At 38.5% G+C, this 18,822-nt stretch overlaps 1 protein-coding gene across 5 annotated transcripts in view; it reads left to right on the top strand.

The window, feature by feature from the left end:
- Positions 1 to 18,822, top strand: part of cux2b (cut-like homeobox 2b) — a 250,329-nt gene that overhangs the window by 218,271 nt on the left and 13,236 nt on the right. For all 5 annotated transcript variants that reach the window (XM_057831042.1, XM_057831046.1, XM_057831044.1 and 2 more), the window contains 8 exons: positions 6,148 to 6,196; positions 10,110 to 10,223; positions 10,386 to 10,577; positions 10,644 to 10,702; positions 10,795 to 10,843; positions 10,990 to 11,089; positions 12,812 to 13,435; positions 16,271 to 16,372. In XM_057831042.1, the coding sequence (XP_057687025.1) occupies positions 6,148 to 6,196; positions 10,110 to 10,223; positions 10,386 to 10,577; positions 10,644 to 10,702; positions 10,795 to 10,843; positions 10,990 to 11,089; positions 12,812 to 13,435; positions 16,271 to 16,372 (1,289 nt within the window). The remainder of the gene's footprint in view (positions 1 to 6,147; positions 6,197 to 10,109; positions 10,224 to 10,385; positions 10,578 to 10,643; positions 10,703 to 10,794; positions 10,844 to 10,989; positions 11,090 to 12,811; positions 13,436 to 16,270; positions 16,373 to 18,822) is intronic.

Raw genomic sequence — 18,822 nt, forward strand, 5'->3', positions numbered from 1 at the left:
CTTAATGTACGTACAAAGACTATCTGTCTGCGCTGACTTGAGTAATTGAGCAGCTAATCAATACAAAACATTTTCTGCACTGCACAAGTTCATTAAATGTGTAGCTGACACCTGTTAGTGTGTGCTGTCAGCGTAGCGCTATCTGTTCTTGCCTTTTTCTTGGACCTGGACAAAACCATGACCTTCTGAAATCGAGTTCAATCCTCACAGCACTCATTTTTAATGCCAAACATTTTGAAAATAATGTGTTTTTGATCAAAAACAAACAAATAAACAAACAGGGCTTTCATGGGGCAACACATGAGAAAAACTCATGATGCATGAATAAAACAAACAGTTCATGAGAATTTAGCAATTAGTGGTATAAACACACATAGCAAATTTTACTTGTACTACTACTACTACTACCTTGGGAAATAAATAGCCGCTATCAAAAGCAATGAGTCACGCAATAATTGATAACGTTATACAAAAAGCCCTTGCAAGGCACGCTAGGAATTACTGTGCCAATTCTAGTTAGCTTGCTCCTCCTGCGTTGAGTGATGCATTCAAAACAAATGGTAATAGAAGTGTTCGATAATACAGAGCAATTTATATAGACCCCACTCACCAACGTCACACAATGACGTGTTGCTGTATCCGGCCGCCATATTGTCCGTCATTGTTTATCCGTATTCTCAAAGGTTTCAATTTGTCGTGCAATTTATAGTGCAATTCATGGAAGCCCCGGTGCTTTCAGACGCTTTAAACTCATTGGATGCGTTGCATAAAAGGCGTTATGTGAAAAAGTTTCAGTCTATCCATTCGCCAGAGCCATATTTGATGCTTAAATCGATATTTTTCAACCTGCTGTCTTCGCCGTCTCTGCCTGACATCTGCTACCCTGATATCTACAACTATCTTGTCCACAGAAACTCAGCCTATTCTCACGAAACTTTGAAAAACTTTAAGAGCAGCACTCTGAGCAACATTACCCCGTGTGACCCTTTACTTCCAATTTTCTAAAATGGCGACAATCAATAAAGTTGACTGCGATGGCCGACGCTTCAAGGATAGGTGGATATTGGACTACTTCTTCAATAAAATACGCAACAACTGTGTCTGCCTCATTCGCAAAGAGACAGTCGCTGTTTTCAAAGAGTTCGATGTGATGCGATATCACCAAACAAGACACGCTGACGTGTACATTACAGGGATGATACGCAGCGAGAAATTATAGCAACTTGAAGCTAGTTTAATTTCACAGCAGCAGTATTTCGCAAGAGCCCGAGTGTCGAAAGAGAACGCCACAAAGGCGAGATTGTTGAAATTATGAATTTAAAAAATAATCATAAAGCAAATGTGACACACAGAAGGGCTTGCTAAAATTTGTTTAAATATATTGTTTGACGTAAATCAGCCAAGGTAGCCCCCCACATTTTTGCCACACCAAATCTGGCCTCCTTTGCAAAAAGTTTGGAAATCCCTGTTTAACTGATGATCCGGAGACGAGGCCAGCTTCTTTGACTTGGTACCAGCTAAATATTATTCAAAAAATAATGATGGCGGAAGAAATAAACATCTTGAATTTGAAACTGTATGTTGTCGGCGATTAGCCTCGCAATGATCTTAATTGTGGTTGTCAGCCCAAAACCCTCTAAATATATATTAAATGCATCTTACCAGATATAAAATGACTACTACATAATCTGTGGTAATCGTTTGGAGTTTTCTCGTCGAATTGCAGGAGTCCATCTCGCTTTCCTCTCAGGGTCTCTCGGAATACGGTAGAGTAATTAGTTACTCAGCAAAGTAACTGACATTACTTTTCCTCTACTAAACGTTATACTTTCTATAACATCTATCACATTAAAGATGTTTCTTTTAACTGACTGAAGAATAAAAGCATTATACAGTGATCCCTCACTACATCGCGCTTCAAACATCGCGCCCTCAGTCTGTCGCGGATTTTTTTTTCAATTTAAAAGAAAAAAAATGCAGGATTTTATAGAGATGTCCCGTCCGATAATGTACAACTTCTCTTTCTCCCACCTGAAGCGTTTCTTTCTCACCAGGCAGCTGCAGCTTGTTAAAGTAAATGATGAGTGACAAGGGCGCTCCTTTAAAGTGGCCAGACAACTACAGTTCAAAGGACGCCGCCTTGTTAACTTTTTAAACATTGGCTTGAGTCACTAGGGCAACTCATTGTGTTGTGTCGTGCACTGTTCTAAGCAGCATGAGTTGAGTTAAGAGGACTCACTCAACGAAGAACTTGATGAAGAATTATACTTTTGGGAAAAAAGAGAAAACTCATGTCTTATATGTATGTCTTTCCAATGCTAAATCAGAATAAATACATTGAACATGCCAAAAAAAAAAAAAGGTCCCGCCCATTAACCGCAAAAAACGAGGGCTCACTGTATACAGTATTTTAGAACATTTGCTATTTATTTGGATCAAATATATAGACCATACTCACCAACGTCACAAAATGACGTGTCACTGTATCCGGCCACCATATTGTCCGTCATTGTTTAGCCCTATTCTCAATGGTTTCAATTAGTTGTGCAATTTATAGAGCAATTCATGGAAGCCCCGGTGTTATCTGATGCTGTAAACTCAATTGGATGCGTTGCATAAAAGGCGTTATGTGGAAAAGCTTCAGTTTATCCATTCGCCAGATCCATATTTGATGCCTAAATCGATGTTTTTCGACCCGCTGTCTTCACCGTCTCTGCCTGACATCTGCTACCTTGATATCTACAACCTAACATCTGCTACCTTGATATCTACAACTATCTTGTCCACAGAAACTCAGCCTATTCTCAAGAAACTTTGAAAAACTTTAAGAGCAGCACTCTAAGCAACATTAACCCGTGTGACCCTTTACTTCAAATTTTCTTAAATGGCGACAATCAAAAAAAAAAAGTTGACTGCGATGGCCGACGCTTCAAGGATAGGTGGATATTGGACTACTTCTTCAATAAAATACGCAACAACTGTGTCTGCCTCATTTGCAAAGAGACCGTCGAAGAAGATACGCAACGAGAAATTAAAGCAACTTGAAGCTAATTTAATTTCACAGCAGCAGTATTTCAAGAGCCCGAGGGTCGAAAGAGAACGCCACAAAGGCGAGATTGTTGAAATTATGAATTAAAAATAATAATAATAAAGCAAATGTGACACACAGAAGGGCTTGCGAAAATTTCTTTAAATGTATTGTTCTACATAAATCAGCCCAGGTAGCCTCCCCCACATTTTCACCACACCAAATCTGGCCCCCTTTGCAAAAAGTTTGGACACCCCTGTTTAACCGATGATCCGTAGACGAGGCCAGCTTCTTTCACTTGTTACCAGCTAAATATTATTCAAAAAATAAAGATGGAAGAAATAAGCATCTTGAATTTGAAACGCTATGTTGTCGGCGATTAGCCTAGCAATGATCTTAATTGTGGTTGTCAGCCCAAAACCCTCTAAATATATATTAAATGCATCTTACCAGATATAAAATGACTACTACATAATCTGTGGTAATCGTTTGGAGCCCAGTTTTCTCGTCGAATTGCAGAAGTCCATCTCGCTCTCCTCTCCGGGTCTCTCGGAATACGGTAGAACTTCAAGTCTCTCCGTCTATCTTCTCTGTTATTGCAACCGACCGCCACACACGCCTTCACCATTTTGATTATTAATGTTAACGAGCAGAAAAACACGCCGTAATAGGAGGAATTTACGTAGCGGTAATGCATCAACATGACGAGTTGACGGACAATATGGCGCGGGGGTGTGGTTGTGACGTCATGTGAGTAGGGTCTATTACGGTCTGTCACGAAAACACACATGTAAACTGGCCATTAACCAGTGCAAATCGCTGAATTTTTGTTTGCACAATAAGCAGAACACGATCCTTAAATATTCCGTAAAGTAACAATATTAAATATCGAAAATAATTCAAGTTTGAGAACGCTACCTTTGAAATTCCCTGGCCTGTAGCCAGTATCGCTGTCTCGTTTTGTTTGCCAGAGCGTGCACTGAAGCAGGGCATGATCAGCCCACCTAGCCAATCATCAATGCGTTTGTAACGGCGTCACCACACCCTTCTCTCCTCCGCCCTCTCGCTCTGCTCTCTCCAGGCAGGCAGCTAATGAATGACAAAATTAGACAATTTATGCTTCATTCAACCAAATTGTAGTAGCGTGCCCCTTCATATCCTCAGTAACGGTCACGGCGTTGCAAAGATAATTATGAAAAGTAATTAATTAAATTATTCACTACTGGAAAAAAACACTGTTATACTCATAACACCTTAATTAAAAACACTGGCTCGTTTAATAGAGACACAATTTCTTGTAGATATTTGGACATCTTTGTCTTTGTGCCAAATCATTTACGCTACTGTGCCACTTATGTTTACGTTGAATACTTTTACTGTATGTTGCAGCACTACTACTATTTCACATTTGTGACAGGTCTGTTAGTAATATTTCATCAAATACTTTGGTACCTCGACATATGATCGCTTCGACACACGATCTTATTTGTTTCTATATCCGACGTCACACTTGAAATACGACAATTTATGACAGCGCCGCAGTTTCTTTGTTTTCCTACAAGATGGACGCACGGCGGATTTTCTTGTGAGAGAAATCAACATGGGTTCCAACTTCCAAGAATGTTAGTGCAGGTGGTGAAAAAGGTGAGGCTTACCGTTGAAATGGAGATGGAAATGATAGAAAAATATGAGCATGGTGTGCGCGTCCGTGAACTGGCTCGACAATACGGCTGTAGAATGTCTACGATCTCAATGGTCCTCCTCCGACCTCCGTTAGCCACTCTTTATAAGTTAAGGTGACCTTATTGTAGTTGTATCATTGCCAATAATTCGCCAGCTTCGTCAGGTTTTTAATCATTTATTTCAGAACTTGTGTAACACAACATGCCTACTGTCCGCTGCAGCTGAACATGAAACTTGCGGTGTGTTCTGGTGAACCGTGCAAAACACATCCGCCACATTAGAACCCGATTCGTAACATTATTACAGGTATTATTATTATTATATTATTATTCCAATTTTTATTCATAACTTATTTGTTTTGCTCTGTGTAATTGTTATTTGCAATAGTACCAGCAGCATTTATTAAGGATTTAGTGTATGTTTTCAGGTTGTGGAACGAATTAATGGAATTATAATGTATTCTTAAATCCTGCTCTTCATACGACCATTTCGACTTATAAACAAGGTCCTGGAACGATTTAACTGTTTATGTAGAGGTACCCCTGTAATTTGTTTATCATGACATAGTTATCAGGATATAACATTTGTGTGTTTTTTTTTTTTTTTTTTTGCCATATTCCAGTTCTATTTCCCTCTAATACAGTAACTGTGCTGTATTTGGTCATTTAGCAATTGATAGGTCTTTGAAGGATTTAATCTTGATGCAAACGTTCAACTGAGTAAATGTTTGGCCAAAGAATGCATTTTAATTCAATTAAAAGAAATCTCTGTACAATTTTGCCTTCGTTGAGCAGGACCACCGTGTGTTAAAACATGAAACCAGTGTGTGTATTTCATTTGCTCATAGGGTCCTTGTTATTAATCCATCCTTATCTACATTTTCAAAATCAGGTCCCATGTTGCAATAGAAACTGCGCAGCTTCAAACAAACCTCATGAATAATCCTGCTGAGAATCTTTTTAAATTAGACTAATATACGGAGACAAGACGGAGGTTAAATTCTGTTGTACTGTGTATAACATGCAATTAAAATTGCTCTAATCACACGTGACTGGTAGAGATAAGAAAATCATCCATTCATTAGTCTTTTTGATGTCCTAATAAAACAGTGGATTGCGGTCATGTTAAAAACCCAATTACATGGACTTGTGTTACTTAAGAATAACACTTGGTAATATTTTGACAGACTTTTTTCCTTTTAGACAACTGATGTCAAAATGGGCTTCGCTGCTTCGGTTTGTGAAAAACCTTTAACACCAAAATCCTAAAAACTATAATAAGGCAAATGTGTTTTGTTCATCTTAGTGAAAGCAGTCCTTGCATTAGCCAAATATTGTATGGCTTCTCTGAATCACATAATTTACCTCCCTCTTGTAACGTCATATTAGGCTAATTTGAGTGTGTTGCTCTATTAATTGTGTGCATGTGTTTACCAGGGTAGAAGAAGTCAGCATCATTATGGCCAAACTTGAGAAGGCAAACCAGGTGAGTCTTTCTTGTCTCTGATTGAGATGTTCCTTTGTTAGGGTAATCACTCCTGTAATCATGCCTTGGCTTTAATTAAGACACCCTCTGTCCTGTTTCCCCCGCCTAAATCCTCCAACCTTCTCCTGTGGGTGTGTGCGTGCGCGCTCGTGTGTGTGTGATTACAGAGTGTAATCCGGCGCCCCTGTTGGTGGGCGCTCTGCAGTAGCATAGCTGCGCTAGGCAACAGGGGAGACCGCAGGGCTCGATTGATGCCGGAGCTCTGAACTCCAAGGTTCATAGTTATTGAGTTCTTCCAGAATTGGATGACATTTTGGCTTTAAAATCCTTGAAAAATTATCCTTAATTTATCTGATTTTCTGCTGCATATTTATCAAGAATAAGTAATAAACTATAAAAGGCTTGATTAGCTCATCTTAGACACATTTTTGGGACGTGGGACGTCGAATCAAGACTAACAATTTGGCTAATATTTACTCGGCGGCGATAAACGTTCAATCTACCATATTGGCCCGAATACAAGACGGTGTTTTTTGCATTGAAATAAGACTGAAAAAGTGGGGGTCGTCTTATATTCGCGGTCTAGACGTTGTACCCGTTTACGACGCTAGATGGCGCCAGATATCATTGAAACGATGTTCTGTCATGACAGATCTCAGCTACTCTCAAGTTTTATTATAGCAATGTTTTTCCTTATTCAGATTTGTTTCAAGACTACAGTTACAGTTAGACTTCACTTTGATGGTTAATGCAGTTATTTGAATTTTGTCTATTATCAAAATAGATTGGTTTATTTGCATTTCAAAACCCAGAAGCCATTCATTTGCAAATGTGATTGCACTTTAGTTTACATATTTAAATGTTCAGATATTAAGATTTGAATGAGGCAAAATAACATGCTTTTTCTCTCAAATATATTGTTATAATCATTTGTTTCGGATGTACTGTAGTTATTTTCTGTATAAAAATTAATTTGGTGTTCAAAAAGTCTTTTTTCAAACTTGGGTCTTGAAAAAGAGGGGGTCGTCTTATAATCAGGGCCGTCTTATAATTTAAATTCACAGCAGAAGAATAAAAAAAAAGATACGTGATTGGATATTCTCGTCAATGGCACTGTAAGAGTTAATGACTGCATCTAGAAAACAGTTCTCTGAAGATAAAAAAAATTAAAAATATAATTGAGGACGTACATTTGCTTTTTTATTTTTCTACCATGCTAAAAAGGTGAAACAGGGTTGCGTGCATTTTGTGCGAGACTTCAACAAACAATAATTCATCTTTGAAATATTAGGTTCATTAATATAAATGTTACAAAACGCTGTCAGACGCTGGAGGAAAGTTGAATTGGCTTTACTGTGGTCATCTTTCTCTTGACGAGAGCACTGATGCCTTTTTGTAAAACTGAAAACAACAAAACATTGTGTCAATAATGGAAAATAACTTCACAAAACAAAGCAAAGTATAGATCATGTGTCAATTTGAATAGTAACTGGTAGTACAGCTCAGAAGCATTGAAATAATGTAACAACATTTTACCACAAATGCAAACAAAACGAAATATACACATCTCCAATATGCTATGAATATAGCTCATGAATATAGAACAAAGGAACAATATAATTTACAAGCATTGCTTGTATAAGGCACAAACAACATTGTGTGGTGCCAAGAACTGCTATAATACACTGGCTGCAGACGTTAGCTTGTCCATTTAGCTCTTTCTATTCATAATTACCTCGCGTCGACATATGATTACATCAGCAGAAAGTGCTGGAACGTATCAAAACTAATTATATCCAAGCGCGAGCAGGGATGGGGGGGGCAAAACAACAGAAACACAGGCTGGCATTAAGTGGACATGACAGCACTGCCATATGCATATTGGCTTGAAACTGATAATGAAAAACCGATGTTGATATTTTCCGATATCATTTTAAAATGCTTTCATCGATATTATTAGGTAGCCAATAAGATCGGACAACTCTAACAAATATTGCAAAAAACACATTCAAATTTCATTTGAAGTGTTTTGTATAAGATTTTATCATTTTGGGAATAGAAAAAAATGGCATGTTAGGCAGTGCTACAGGCAGTCACAGGGTTACAACGGACATGATTTATGCGGTTCGGATTTTATGACGCCGAAGTTTCGTCCTCCATTGTCTCCAGTCGTTTTATTTTATTTTATTTTTTTAAAGCTGCGTAAACAGTACTTTGTTGTACCACACAGTATCTTATTTATAATGTTATTAACTTGACGTGTTCTGTCCTCACTAGAGGTAAAGTTGTTCAGTTCGACAGACAGCAAACAAGGCAATTGTGGTTTTTGAAGCTTGTTCCTTGCTTCACTTTTGACAATTTGTAAAGCTGTAGCATACATATGTACACTCATGTCCAAAACGACACACATTTTAACAATAAAACACCTGGCACACAACAATTAGTGTTCAAATGTCCATCTCGCCTAATCAAAATGTAAATTTAGTAGATTAAATTAGCCTAATTTGCTAGAGAAATGGTACAAATGCTAATGTATTTACAATTTTCATAGTAAATCTCCCAAACACAACTCCACAAACTGTAGCTCTAAACGTAATTACAAACACATATTAGCTGAAAAAACTTACAGCCTTATGTGGGCCAAACAAGAGGCCGGCTGTCCTATACCCATGTCAGACAAGTCTCCTACTCAGTCATAGAAGCCTAGGTGACAGTCCAGGCATAGCCAACGCTTCCACAAGAGGGCAGTGTATCCGCCATCATTAATTTTGGACTTTTTGGATAGTTTTTATTTTTAAGGGTTAATTCTGATTCACGCGGAAATTCGGGTTACATCACCAGCGTAGGAACGGTATTCGTTCGTAATTCGGGGACAACCTGTAAATAGATATGTATAAAACTAGGGCTGTCAAAATTATCACGTTAACGGGCGGTAATTAATTTTTTAAATTAATCACGTTAAAATATTTGACGCATTTAACGCACATACACCGCTCAAACAGATTAAAATGAATGCACAATGTAATGTCCACTTGTTACTTGTGATTTTTGGTGTTTTGTAGCCCTCTGCTGGCGCTTGGGTGCGACTGATTTTATGGGTTTCAGCACCACATGAGCATTGTGTAATTAATGACATCATCAATGGCGAGCTACTAGTTTATTTTTTGACTGAAAATTTTACAAATTTTATTAAAACGAAAACATTAGGAGGGGTTTTAATATAACATTTCTATAACTTGTACTAACATTTATCTTTTAAGAACTACAAGTCTTTCTATCCATGGATCGCTTTAACAGAATGTTAATAATTTTAATGCCATCTTGTTGATTTATTGTTATAATAAACAAATACGGTACTTATGTACCGTATGTTGAATGTATATATCCGTCTTGTCTTATCATTCCATTCCAACAATAATTTACAGAAAAATATGGCATATTTTATAGATGCTTTGAATTGCGATTAATCACGATTAATTAATTTTTAAGCTGTAATTAACTTGATTTAAAAAATTAATCGTTTGACAGCCCTAAATAAAACATATTTTCAAACATTCTTACTTATTACTTATGATTTTTTTTTTAATTTAATTTTTTTTAGATTTTGTCTCATGACAACTTGGTTTGCTGTAATGATGCTACTGTATTTAATTGCCTTGGTTTCCAGTTGCTGCCTGGCCTCTCTTGCATGTCTGTACTTATTGTGTTCTCAAAATGAATCAATAATTAGAAGGGTGTGACAAAGCAGGTACTTAGGGAAATAGTCAGCTGACTCAACAGCTGCATTGGCAGAATAAACCAACGGTTACACCGCGCTGTGCTTGGCAGTAATTTTCACAGATGGCTCTCTTTTTTTCTACTTTATCATATTTTAACATCCTGACAAATGTAACCAAGACACATATTTTCACAGAGAGCAGAAATGGCCCAGAAAGAAGTGCAGAGGCTAAAGGAGCAGATAGTCAGTGGGCCGAGTGCCTCTGCAGGGGGCTGTCAACTCATAGAGGGCACCCCTGGCACCGGCAAGGTAAGAATGTTGTCTTGATCATCATACAAGGCACACATTTTACTTCACAGTTCTTTCCGGATAGGAAATCCCATGTAAATGCTCTACTAATGAGCGCTTAGTCTCATGTACAGTATATTCATCCACTTTTCCCGTTTTTTTCATTTGCCTTCACACTTTCAGGAGAACAACGAGAGCGGCGAGGCTGTGCCCTCCAAACTCGAGGCCACTCTGCTCGCAAAAGACCGTGAAATCATCCGCCTTCTTGAAAATATTCAGCGGCTTCAGTTCACGCTACAGGAGGTGCAAGATACCTCAGCCAATCAGATCATAGAGCTGGAACGACAGTTGGCCTACAAGACAGAAGCTATTGAGGTGATAACATGATAATCAAAGATGACTGATAATTTGCATTTAATCTTTTTTTTCTTTTTTTTTCAGAGATTAGAAGCAAAACTGAAATCCCAAATGGATTATGAAGAGATTAAAACTGAACTCAGGTGATTGTTGTGGAGATATGTTATATACAGTATGTTTATTTATTATAACTGAAAATAAATAATGTATTTTTTTCTGTCTATATCAATCTTAGCATCTTAAAGGTAATGAAGCTAGCCTCTGTGAATGGCAGCTCTTCCCAGGTATGTGTTCTTTTGCACTGATACTGTTGCCCAATTTACCAAAGATATTTTGTTTTTGTTTTTTACACATCTCATTTTCTAAATAATATAATCAATAACTGGACGTCATTTCCTCTAAATGCAGCCTTATGTTTTTGTGTGTGCAGGATTCTGTAAAGGCCACAGAGGCGCTTCTGCTAGATAAAGAGGCATTTCTTCCATCTCACAAGTACTTGATGGAAAAGGCCAGGATATTGCACAGTACTGGTAAATAGCCTTTCCCCCCTCATTTTATGATATCTTGCAGGTCAAGTATGTGTTTAAGTGTTGTTTTTGTCATCAATGACGAAAACAAAAATATGTCATAGACGAACAATTTTTCATGACAAAGACGTTACAATGACTAGCCTAAAAACGTGGCTTGGATAACTAGAACATAAGGAGACAAATGCCAGTTTTTTTGTGTTTGAATCTTGGATGCGCTTTTTCTTGCTTGTCTGGAAACATATGCTAGCATGCTTGTTTTTTGATGTGTTTTTTGTTTTTTGTGTTGAGTGATCATCAAACACAAATGTATCTGGTCGCGTTAGCTTAGCATTCGCTTTAGCATATAGCATTCGCGTTAGTATTAGCTTCTACTCTAGCGTGGCGGGCATCCTCTTGATTGCTAGGACAACTTTTTTTTTTTAACATACAGTTTGTGGCTTCTAAGCGGGTTTTAATTGAAAATAATGTACTGCTTTTACTGCTAAGTGCATATTATTATCACAAAGTTAACGTTGTCCTTGTAGACATTACAATAAGCGCTTCTCTGTCTACGTTCATTCGAAATTGTTGATAACCTTTATTTGTTTATGGACTAATATTTTTTAATTAATTTTTAATTTTGTACTAAAACTAGATGAAATTTGAGATTTTGTTGCCTAAAACCAGATGAAGACATAAAATATGACTGAGACCAGTGTTGTTTTTGGCAGCCCTTTTAGTTTTTATCTTGGTTTTCAGGACGGTAATTGTCATATCATAGTCATCTCAAAATGTGTTTCTCTTTGTCTAGTTTTTGTTGATAAAAGCTCGTGGCTAATTTCGTCTAGTTTTAGTCGCTATTTACTAAAAATGTTTACATCTGTAAAATTTAAAAAATGGACTCGAAAAATAAGTAAATTAATTAAGGTTTCCAACTACTGTATTCCGAATGAACATTGACGGACGAGTACATATTGTAACGTCGACAAGGATAACGGCAACTTGATGATTATACACACTCAGCAGGCAAACTACATTATTTTTAATTAATTATACCCACCTGGATGCCATGAACTGTATGTAAAAAAAAAAAAAAAAGTTGTCCGAGAGTTATAGAGGACGCTTGCCGTTAGCATTAGGCTATTGCTAACGCAAAGTCGAATGCTGTGCTAATATTACGAGTTACATTTAGTCAGCACAGACCTTTAAAGGTTAAAGCAACATTGCATAATTTTGCTAGCCAAGAAAACAAATTTTACCGTGTGTGCAAGCCTTCATGAAGACTGGAACTGATACATTGGTGAGTCGGGGGGGGGGGGGGGGGTGCAGCATGTCACTCAACTAGACATTGATGCAGGCCAACTACACATAAAATGTGACACATTGTGAACATGTGACGAAAACTACTGCACATTTTCGTCTCATTCTTGTCTCATCAGACGAAAACTGGCATGCGTCTTGTTATGTTTTAGTCCCCCAAAACATGTTTTTAGCTCGTTATCGTCTCGTCGTCTTCATGAAAAAATTGTTCATTGACGAAATATTTTCGTTGTAGTCATTGTTGACGAAAACAACACTGACTAGGACTAGAAATTATTTTTGTCCAAAAGAGGAAGATGAAGACAAAAATTAAAAGGACTGCCAAAAACAACACTAATGCATTTGTACTAGTTTTCGTAAAAGGGATCATTTTTAGGATTTTTAAAAAATTTTATTTTTGTAATGTTGAACATGTCCATGCAGATGATGACCAGTCAGAGGAAGGAGGTAGAGAAACAGGCAGGCCTCCTGGCTCACACTCATCATCCTCTCAGGTGGACACTGGTCACACCTCTCCCAGCCCTTGTCGTCCCACGTTAGATGGCTCGTCCTCCAGCCACGATCTTACCCGGCCCTTCTCAGTGTCGCCGTGTTCTGGTGACCGACTATCAGGGGACCACTTACTCCACAAGCATCTTCTCTCCCCCCATTTTAAAAAGGAGGGCCATATGGCTTTTCCCACTGCACTCTACGCGGCCAAGGTGGCCCTCATGTCAGCCACTCAAGGTTCCGGAGGCAGTGACACAGGCTTACCCAGTGACCAATCCGAAAGCGGAGGCTCAACCGCAGGGGATGACGACCAAGTCGACACGGCGGAGATTGCCTTTCAGGTGAAGGAGCAGCTGCTGAAACATAACATCGGCCAGCGCGTGTTTGGCCACTATGTGTTGGGCCTCTCCCAGGGCTCAGTCAGTGAGATCCTGGCCAGGCCCAAACCCTGGAGGAAGTTGACTGTGAAAGGCAAAGAGCCTTTCATTAAAATGAAGCAATTTCTCTCTGATGAGCAAAACATCCTGGCACTTAGGACTATCCAGGTCCGTCAAAGAGGTGAGTGTGATACAGGACATCAAACATACATACATAGGATCAATTGCCTTCTGTTCGGGTCTAATGTATTACTGTACTGCATATAGTTTGCATTAACTGGTACATGTTTATTCTAATCCAAATGTGAACTGTAGTTTTTACCTTTAAATAATTAATAGAATACATTTACCATTTAACACAAGCATGAATGACTCCTCACAATCATTATCAGAAAGGAAAGTCCATTAAAAGGAAATGTGAATAGTTGAATACTTCATTTTGATTATGTCTCTTTCTCTTTCTGCACATCAACAATACTTACTTATTTTGTACCAAATCTTGTGTAATTTATGGAGCAAATCGATCGACAGTTTACATTGCATCAGGGGCACTGGAAGTCACTCACAGCAGGGGTGAGGAGGATCATATTTTGTTTTTCCCCATCCAAAAACAGCCGTTTCAGTCCAAATTTGTCATGCTCAAGCTTTTTCTCCAAACAAGGCGTGCACAATGGCAGTACACACGCATGCTAGACAGTTTACGTACTACCACTAGGCTACTACAAAGACAGCATTCTATTTCACCTACAGTGTGTTGGAGTTTTTGTATTGGAAATAAAAGCGCCCAGATGTTATAAAGCAAATCCCCGCAGCTAGATGGCGCAATGAGACACAAACATATTTGAAAACTAAAAGGTCCAATAAGCCTAGGTTTAACAGCCACTTTTCAAATAAATCGCACACTAATATCCAACAGCGCTCCGCACAGAGACTCCTCAACAGCAACAACAAACAATAATATGGCTACAATACAAACTATTTGAAGTTTTCCATCCATCCATGCTCTAAATCTGCAGCTAACCTTTTCTCGCTGGGCACGAATTTATAAACTATGATATTCATCGTCATTTTCGACCTGGAATTGAATTTTAGAACATTTTGTTGTTTTTGTAAAGAAAAATCTGCTAATTCGTGTTTGCGCCATGTTTACAACTCCTTCGTCACTGGTTATTTTTTCCGTTCCAATAGCACCTCATCCAACTTGACCTGGTAGCAAGCAAGGTGTCAAACAGCAACCAAAACTTTTTCAACATACATATTTAATCCCCAAAGTTAAATATGCTATTGTTTCAGTATGTTTTATTTCTTGATTTATTTAAAAAAAAAAAAAAAAACAACAAAAAACAACACCTGGTCGTGCTTCAGCACCCTCGACACCCCTCTTCCTACGCCACTGCATTGCGTCATTTATTCACTCCATACGAGATGGCAATAAGCTACTATTGTAAATAAAATGGAGTAGACTGACTGAAACGAGGCACCCAATTTGTGGCATTGGCTCTTCACCTCCACCACCGCCCGCTCACTCTCACAATTCTTTCAGAGGCAAGTTAGGTTCAGAAGAAATTAACTTTTGGTTCTCCTCCAACTTCCTCCTCTTCAGTAGCTTAAAATCAGTCCTCCATGTTGGCGACAACACCACGCTCTCTAATGACAATACCTATATTACCATGAACAATGTACCAATCTCTCCCTCTACTCAGGTTATGAGTCTGGGTGTCATCCTCGAAAGCACGCTCTCCTTCCGCTCCCATATCAACGACATCACCAGATCAGCCTACTTCCACCATCGCAATTTTCTCACCTCCTCCCTTCTCTCATTTGTCTGTAGTCTAGTCACTTCCCGGCTCGATTACTGTAACTCACTGCTCTTCGGACTTCCAAATAAGTCCCTCCAGAAACTGCAGCTCCTCCAAAACTCAGCAGCATGCCTCATTTCTCAGACCCCCACCATACACAACATCACCCCCATCCTCCGTCAACTTCACTGGCTCCCAGTCAAACATAGAATCAACTACAAGATTGTTGTCATTACCTTTAAAGCATGTTCAGGCCCCTTCCTACCTATGCAATTTCCTCTGTATTAATCGCCCCCCCTCCCCCCTCCCCGTTTGCTTCGCTCCTCCTCTATCCTCAACCTTTCGGACCTCTGTGTCCATCTCTCCACCTTTGGTTCCAGAGCTTTCAGTGACTGTGCCCCTCAGCTCATGAACTCCCTACCCCTCGACCTTCGCAATATACTGTATCCACCCTCTCATTTTTTAAATCCAGACTCAAAACACACCTGTTTACGCTTTCTTACCCACCATGATCCTTATCTCGGTTTTATCTTGACCTCTTAAATTTTTATTTACTTTTATCCTGCTGTTAATCTGATTTTATGATTGTTTTGCTATTGTTGTTGATCTATTGTGTTCCCATCTTTCTTGTAAAAGCGTCTTTGCGTGTCTTGAAAAGCGCTCTAGAAATAAAATGTATTATTATTATTATAAATGTCTTGCCAAAGAAATAAAGGCAATATCCACAAGTTGTAGCCGGAATTCAAACCCCCGATCCTTTAATCAAAGGACGACCCTCTCAACCACCTGTGCCCCCATCGCTGGATTGATGACAAATTAATCATAGGGATGAGATGGTGTGAGAAACACCCATTGACTGTAGATTCATACATTCAACTGTAACAATAAAATTCAAGGCTAAGAGATCTCAAATAAACCCCTGCCATTAAGTGTGTCTTAGTCGCTGGACACGTGCGTGAAGAGCGAACTTGGACCTCATCCTTGACTTCCTCTCAGTTTCCTGTGCCATGTTTGTAGTCTTGCTTTTCAACTTTGTTTTCTCCCTAGATTCTTAGCTTTTGAAAGTTGAGCTTCCCGTATACAGCAACCTCAGACAACACACACTCAAAGGCAGCCATTGATCTAGCAGTCAAAGTAAAGCCTTGAAACTGCTCTCTGATCAACCATCCCACTCACCCCCTCCATTCTGCTCTCTGTCTTTCCACCTTCTGTGGCAGGGAGCATCACTCCACGCATCCGAACTCCAGAAACTGGGTCAGACGATGCCATTAGGAATATCCTGGAGCAGGCCAAGAAGGAGATTCAGTCCCAGAGGGGAGGTGAGTCGGGAGCCAAAAAATACAAGACGGGATGACCCGATCAAATAGTTTTGCACCCGAGTCACCTGATTTTAAGGGTCTGCCTTATTGATATTGAGTCCTGTTCCGATGGATCAGAAGTAATCATCTCCCAACTCAAAGGTTATGAGTTTGATCCCATGCCCTGGTGACCATGTTGACCCTGACCAAGATACTGAGCCTCACATGACTCCTGTTGCTGTATAATCAGTAGGTGAATGAGGTGGCAAAGTCAATCAATCAGTATGCTCCTGCCAAGAATCGAGATATCATTTTGAAAAAGTGTCAATGTCTAAAAAAATAAAAATAAACCCACAAGTTGCTACCAAAATCTTCCACCATAATATTGTCTCAGTTAACTCTAAGGTTGCATTGACGGTGCTCGACGCCGAATCCATTTAGACTGGGAACGTTGGTTCATTCGAAACCAGAGCATTCGCAGGCATTCTGTCCGATTTTCAGGGCGTTTACAGGTCACTTTCTGTTCATTTTGGGCCAACTACAGGCCATTTTCTGTTGAATTTGAGTCACTGCCTATTCATTTGGGTGATTCCCAGGTCATTTCCTGTTTTGTAACTCAAAATAAACAGGAAGAGACCCATAAAATACCCCCAAATCAACAGGAAGTCACTGAAAATCAACAGGTAAATGAGATTAAATGGCCCAAAATTACCTCATTGCCTGACATTGGCTGCCACTACCGGCCATAGACGTTCAATCCGTTTGAAGTGGGAGGGATGGCAGCGAATGAACGAATTAATTCAAATGAACGAATGTTCATTCGCTGCCACCCTCCCAGTTCAAATGGATTGGACGTCTACTAATGATAAACTCATTCCAATTCACAGCAGAAGCTTGTTTTTCCTGTTCATTAGTTGTTTGTAGAATATCTAGAATGAATTCCTGACCAATGTTTCGATAATCGTTGTATCGCCATATCGTCAGATCATCGTTATCGTGAGCTTTGTATCGCAAATCGTATCGTATCGTGAGGTTAGGCCTGTCACGATAACAAATTTTAGTAGGCAATATTTTGTCTCATAGATTATTGCCGATATGCGATTTTGTCTTTTTTTTTTTTTCAACCAATTCAACCACTAATGTAGTGACAATACATCTTGATAAATCACCAATTCAAATGTAATCAATTGTTATTCTTGAATAAAACAAACTATATGAAAAATAATATTAAAAAAGGCCTTGCCATTTTTTCCCCTCTGCCAATTAGAGCCCACCAAAAGTGTTTATTTGATAAAAAATGACTGCCTTCTTGTCCTGCAAACTGCGCATGTTTGCAAATTTGAAGCCAAATTACTCAATGCCAATCAGATTTTTCACAATGTTAAAATGTAAAGTGTCAATTTGAAGCTATTCTTTGTGTAGAATGTGAAGTATGTGAGATTAAATCCAGAAATCTTTATTTACATGTTGAAAATGATGTGCTTTAATTCAATTGTTCACCGGAAGTATGTTCGCTAAGCCGCTAACTGTAAGCGTTAAGCTCAGTTTAAATAAAAAAAAGTACGTGCACTTGTCAATTTTCGTCATGCATATGGTGTCAGAAATAGATTTTTTTCTTTTTTCGCATCCTTTTCAAATGCTGTAAACCAGCGAGTTTTCATGATTGAAGTGTCACCTCTTAACCGTATATTTGCGTTTTGGTGATGACTGCATATAGCAGGGTAAAGTGGTTAGTACATTATATTTTCCATAAGCCTCAATGTAGCAATGCTAACATTTTAAAATGTTTAATGTAGATGTGTTTAATAATTTTGTATGTCAAGAACTGACCAATAAACATCTGTGAAAGCAACTGGGTCTCATATGCAACAAACCCACATGTGTGCCGACTTGAGCGCACACAGAATGCGCAAACACACAAATTTATGCCCGTGGCGATAAATCGCAGCCAGGAAAATTACCGACCTCATTTTTATTTACCATGCGATAAATTATTGCATATCGCGACAGGCTTACAAGAGGTACCAAGAGGTTCCCACTCCTAATGTCAAATCTCTTTGATTGCCTTAAAGATGGATGAGCACTTTGCAAATGAAAGCCCATTTACCTTGGCAAAGCAATATAAATAAAAGCACATTTTTTTTCTTAAATTTGAACAAAACAATCCCATCCTGATAGCCAATTAAAGGGTTATTTCAGCAGTGGTTTACGCCAATTAAAAAGAAACATCAGTTATATAGCACAAAATAAGGTTAAAAACAAATTATGTTTAAATATTCTGTGTTACATCAATAAACTTATTTATTAAACAAACAAATAAAAGAAATTTTGCTGATTGCAGTTTAAAAAAAAAAAGATTTTAAAAGGTCAGTAAATGGATTTCACAAAGTTTTAGTAAAATTGAAGGGCTTAGTCCCACTTGTAAAAATAAAAATAACATTTTAAAGTAGAAATCATTTTCACCAGATTCC

Source organism: Corythoichthys intestinalis, chromosome 3 (genome assembly GCF_030265065.1).
Source record: "Corythoichthys intestinalis isolate RoL2023-P3 chromosome 3, ASM3026506v1, whole genome shotgun sequence".
Classification (NCBI taxonomy): Eukaryota; Metazoa; Chordata; class Actinopteri; order Syngnathiformes; family Syngnathidae; genus Corythoichthys; species Corythoichthys intestinalis.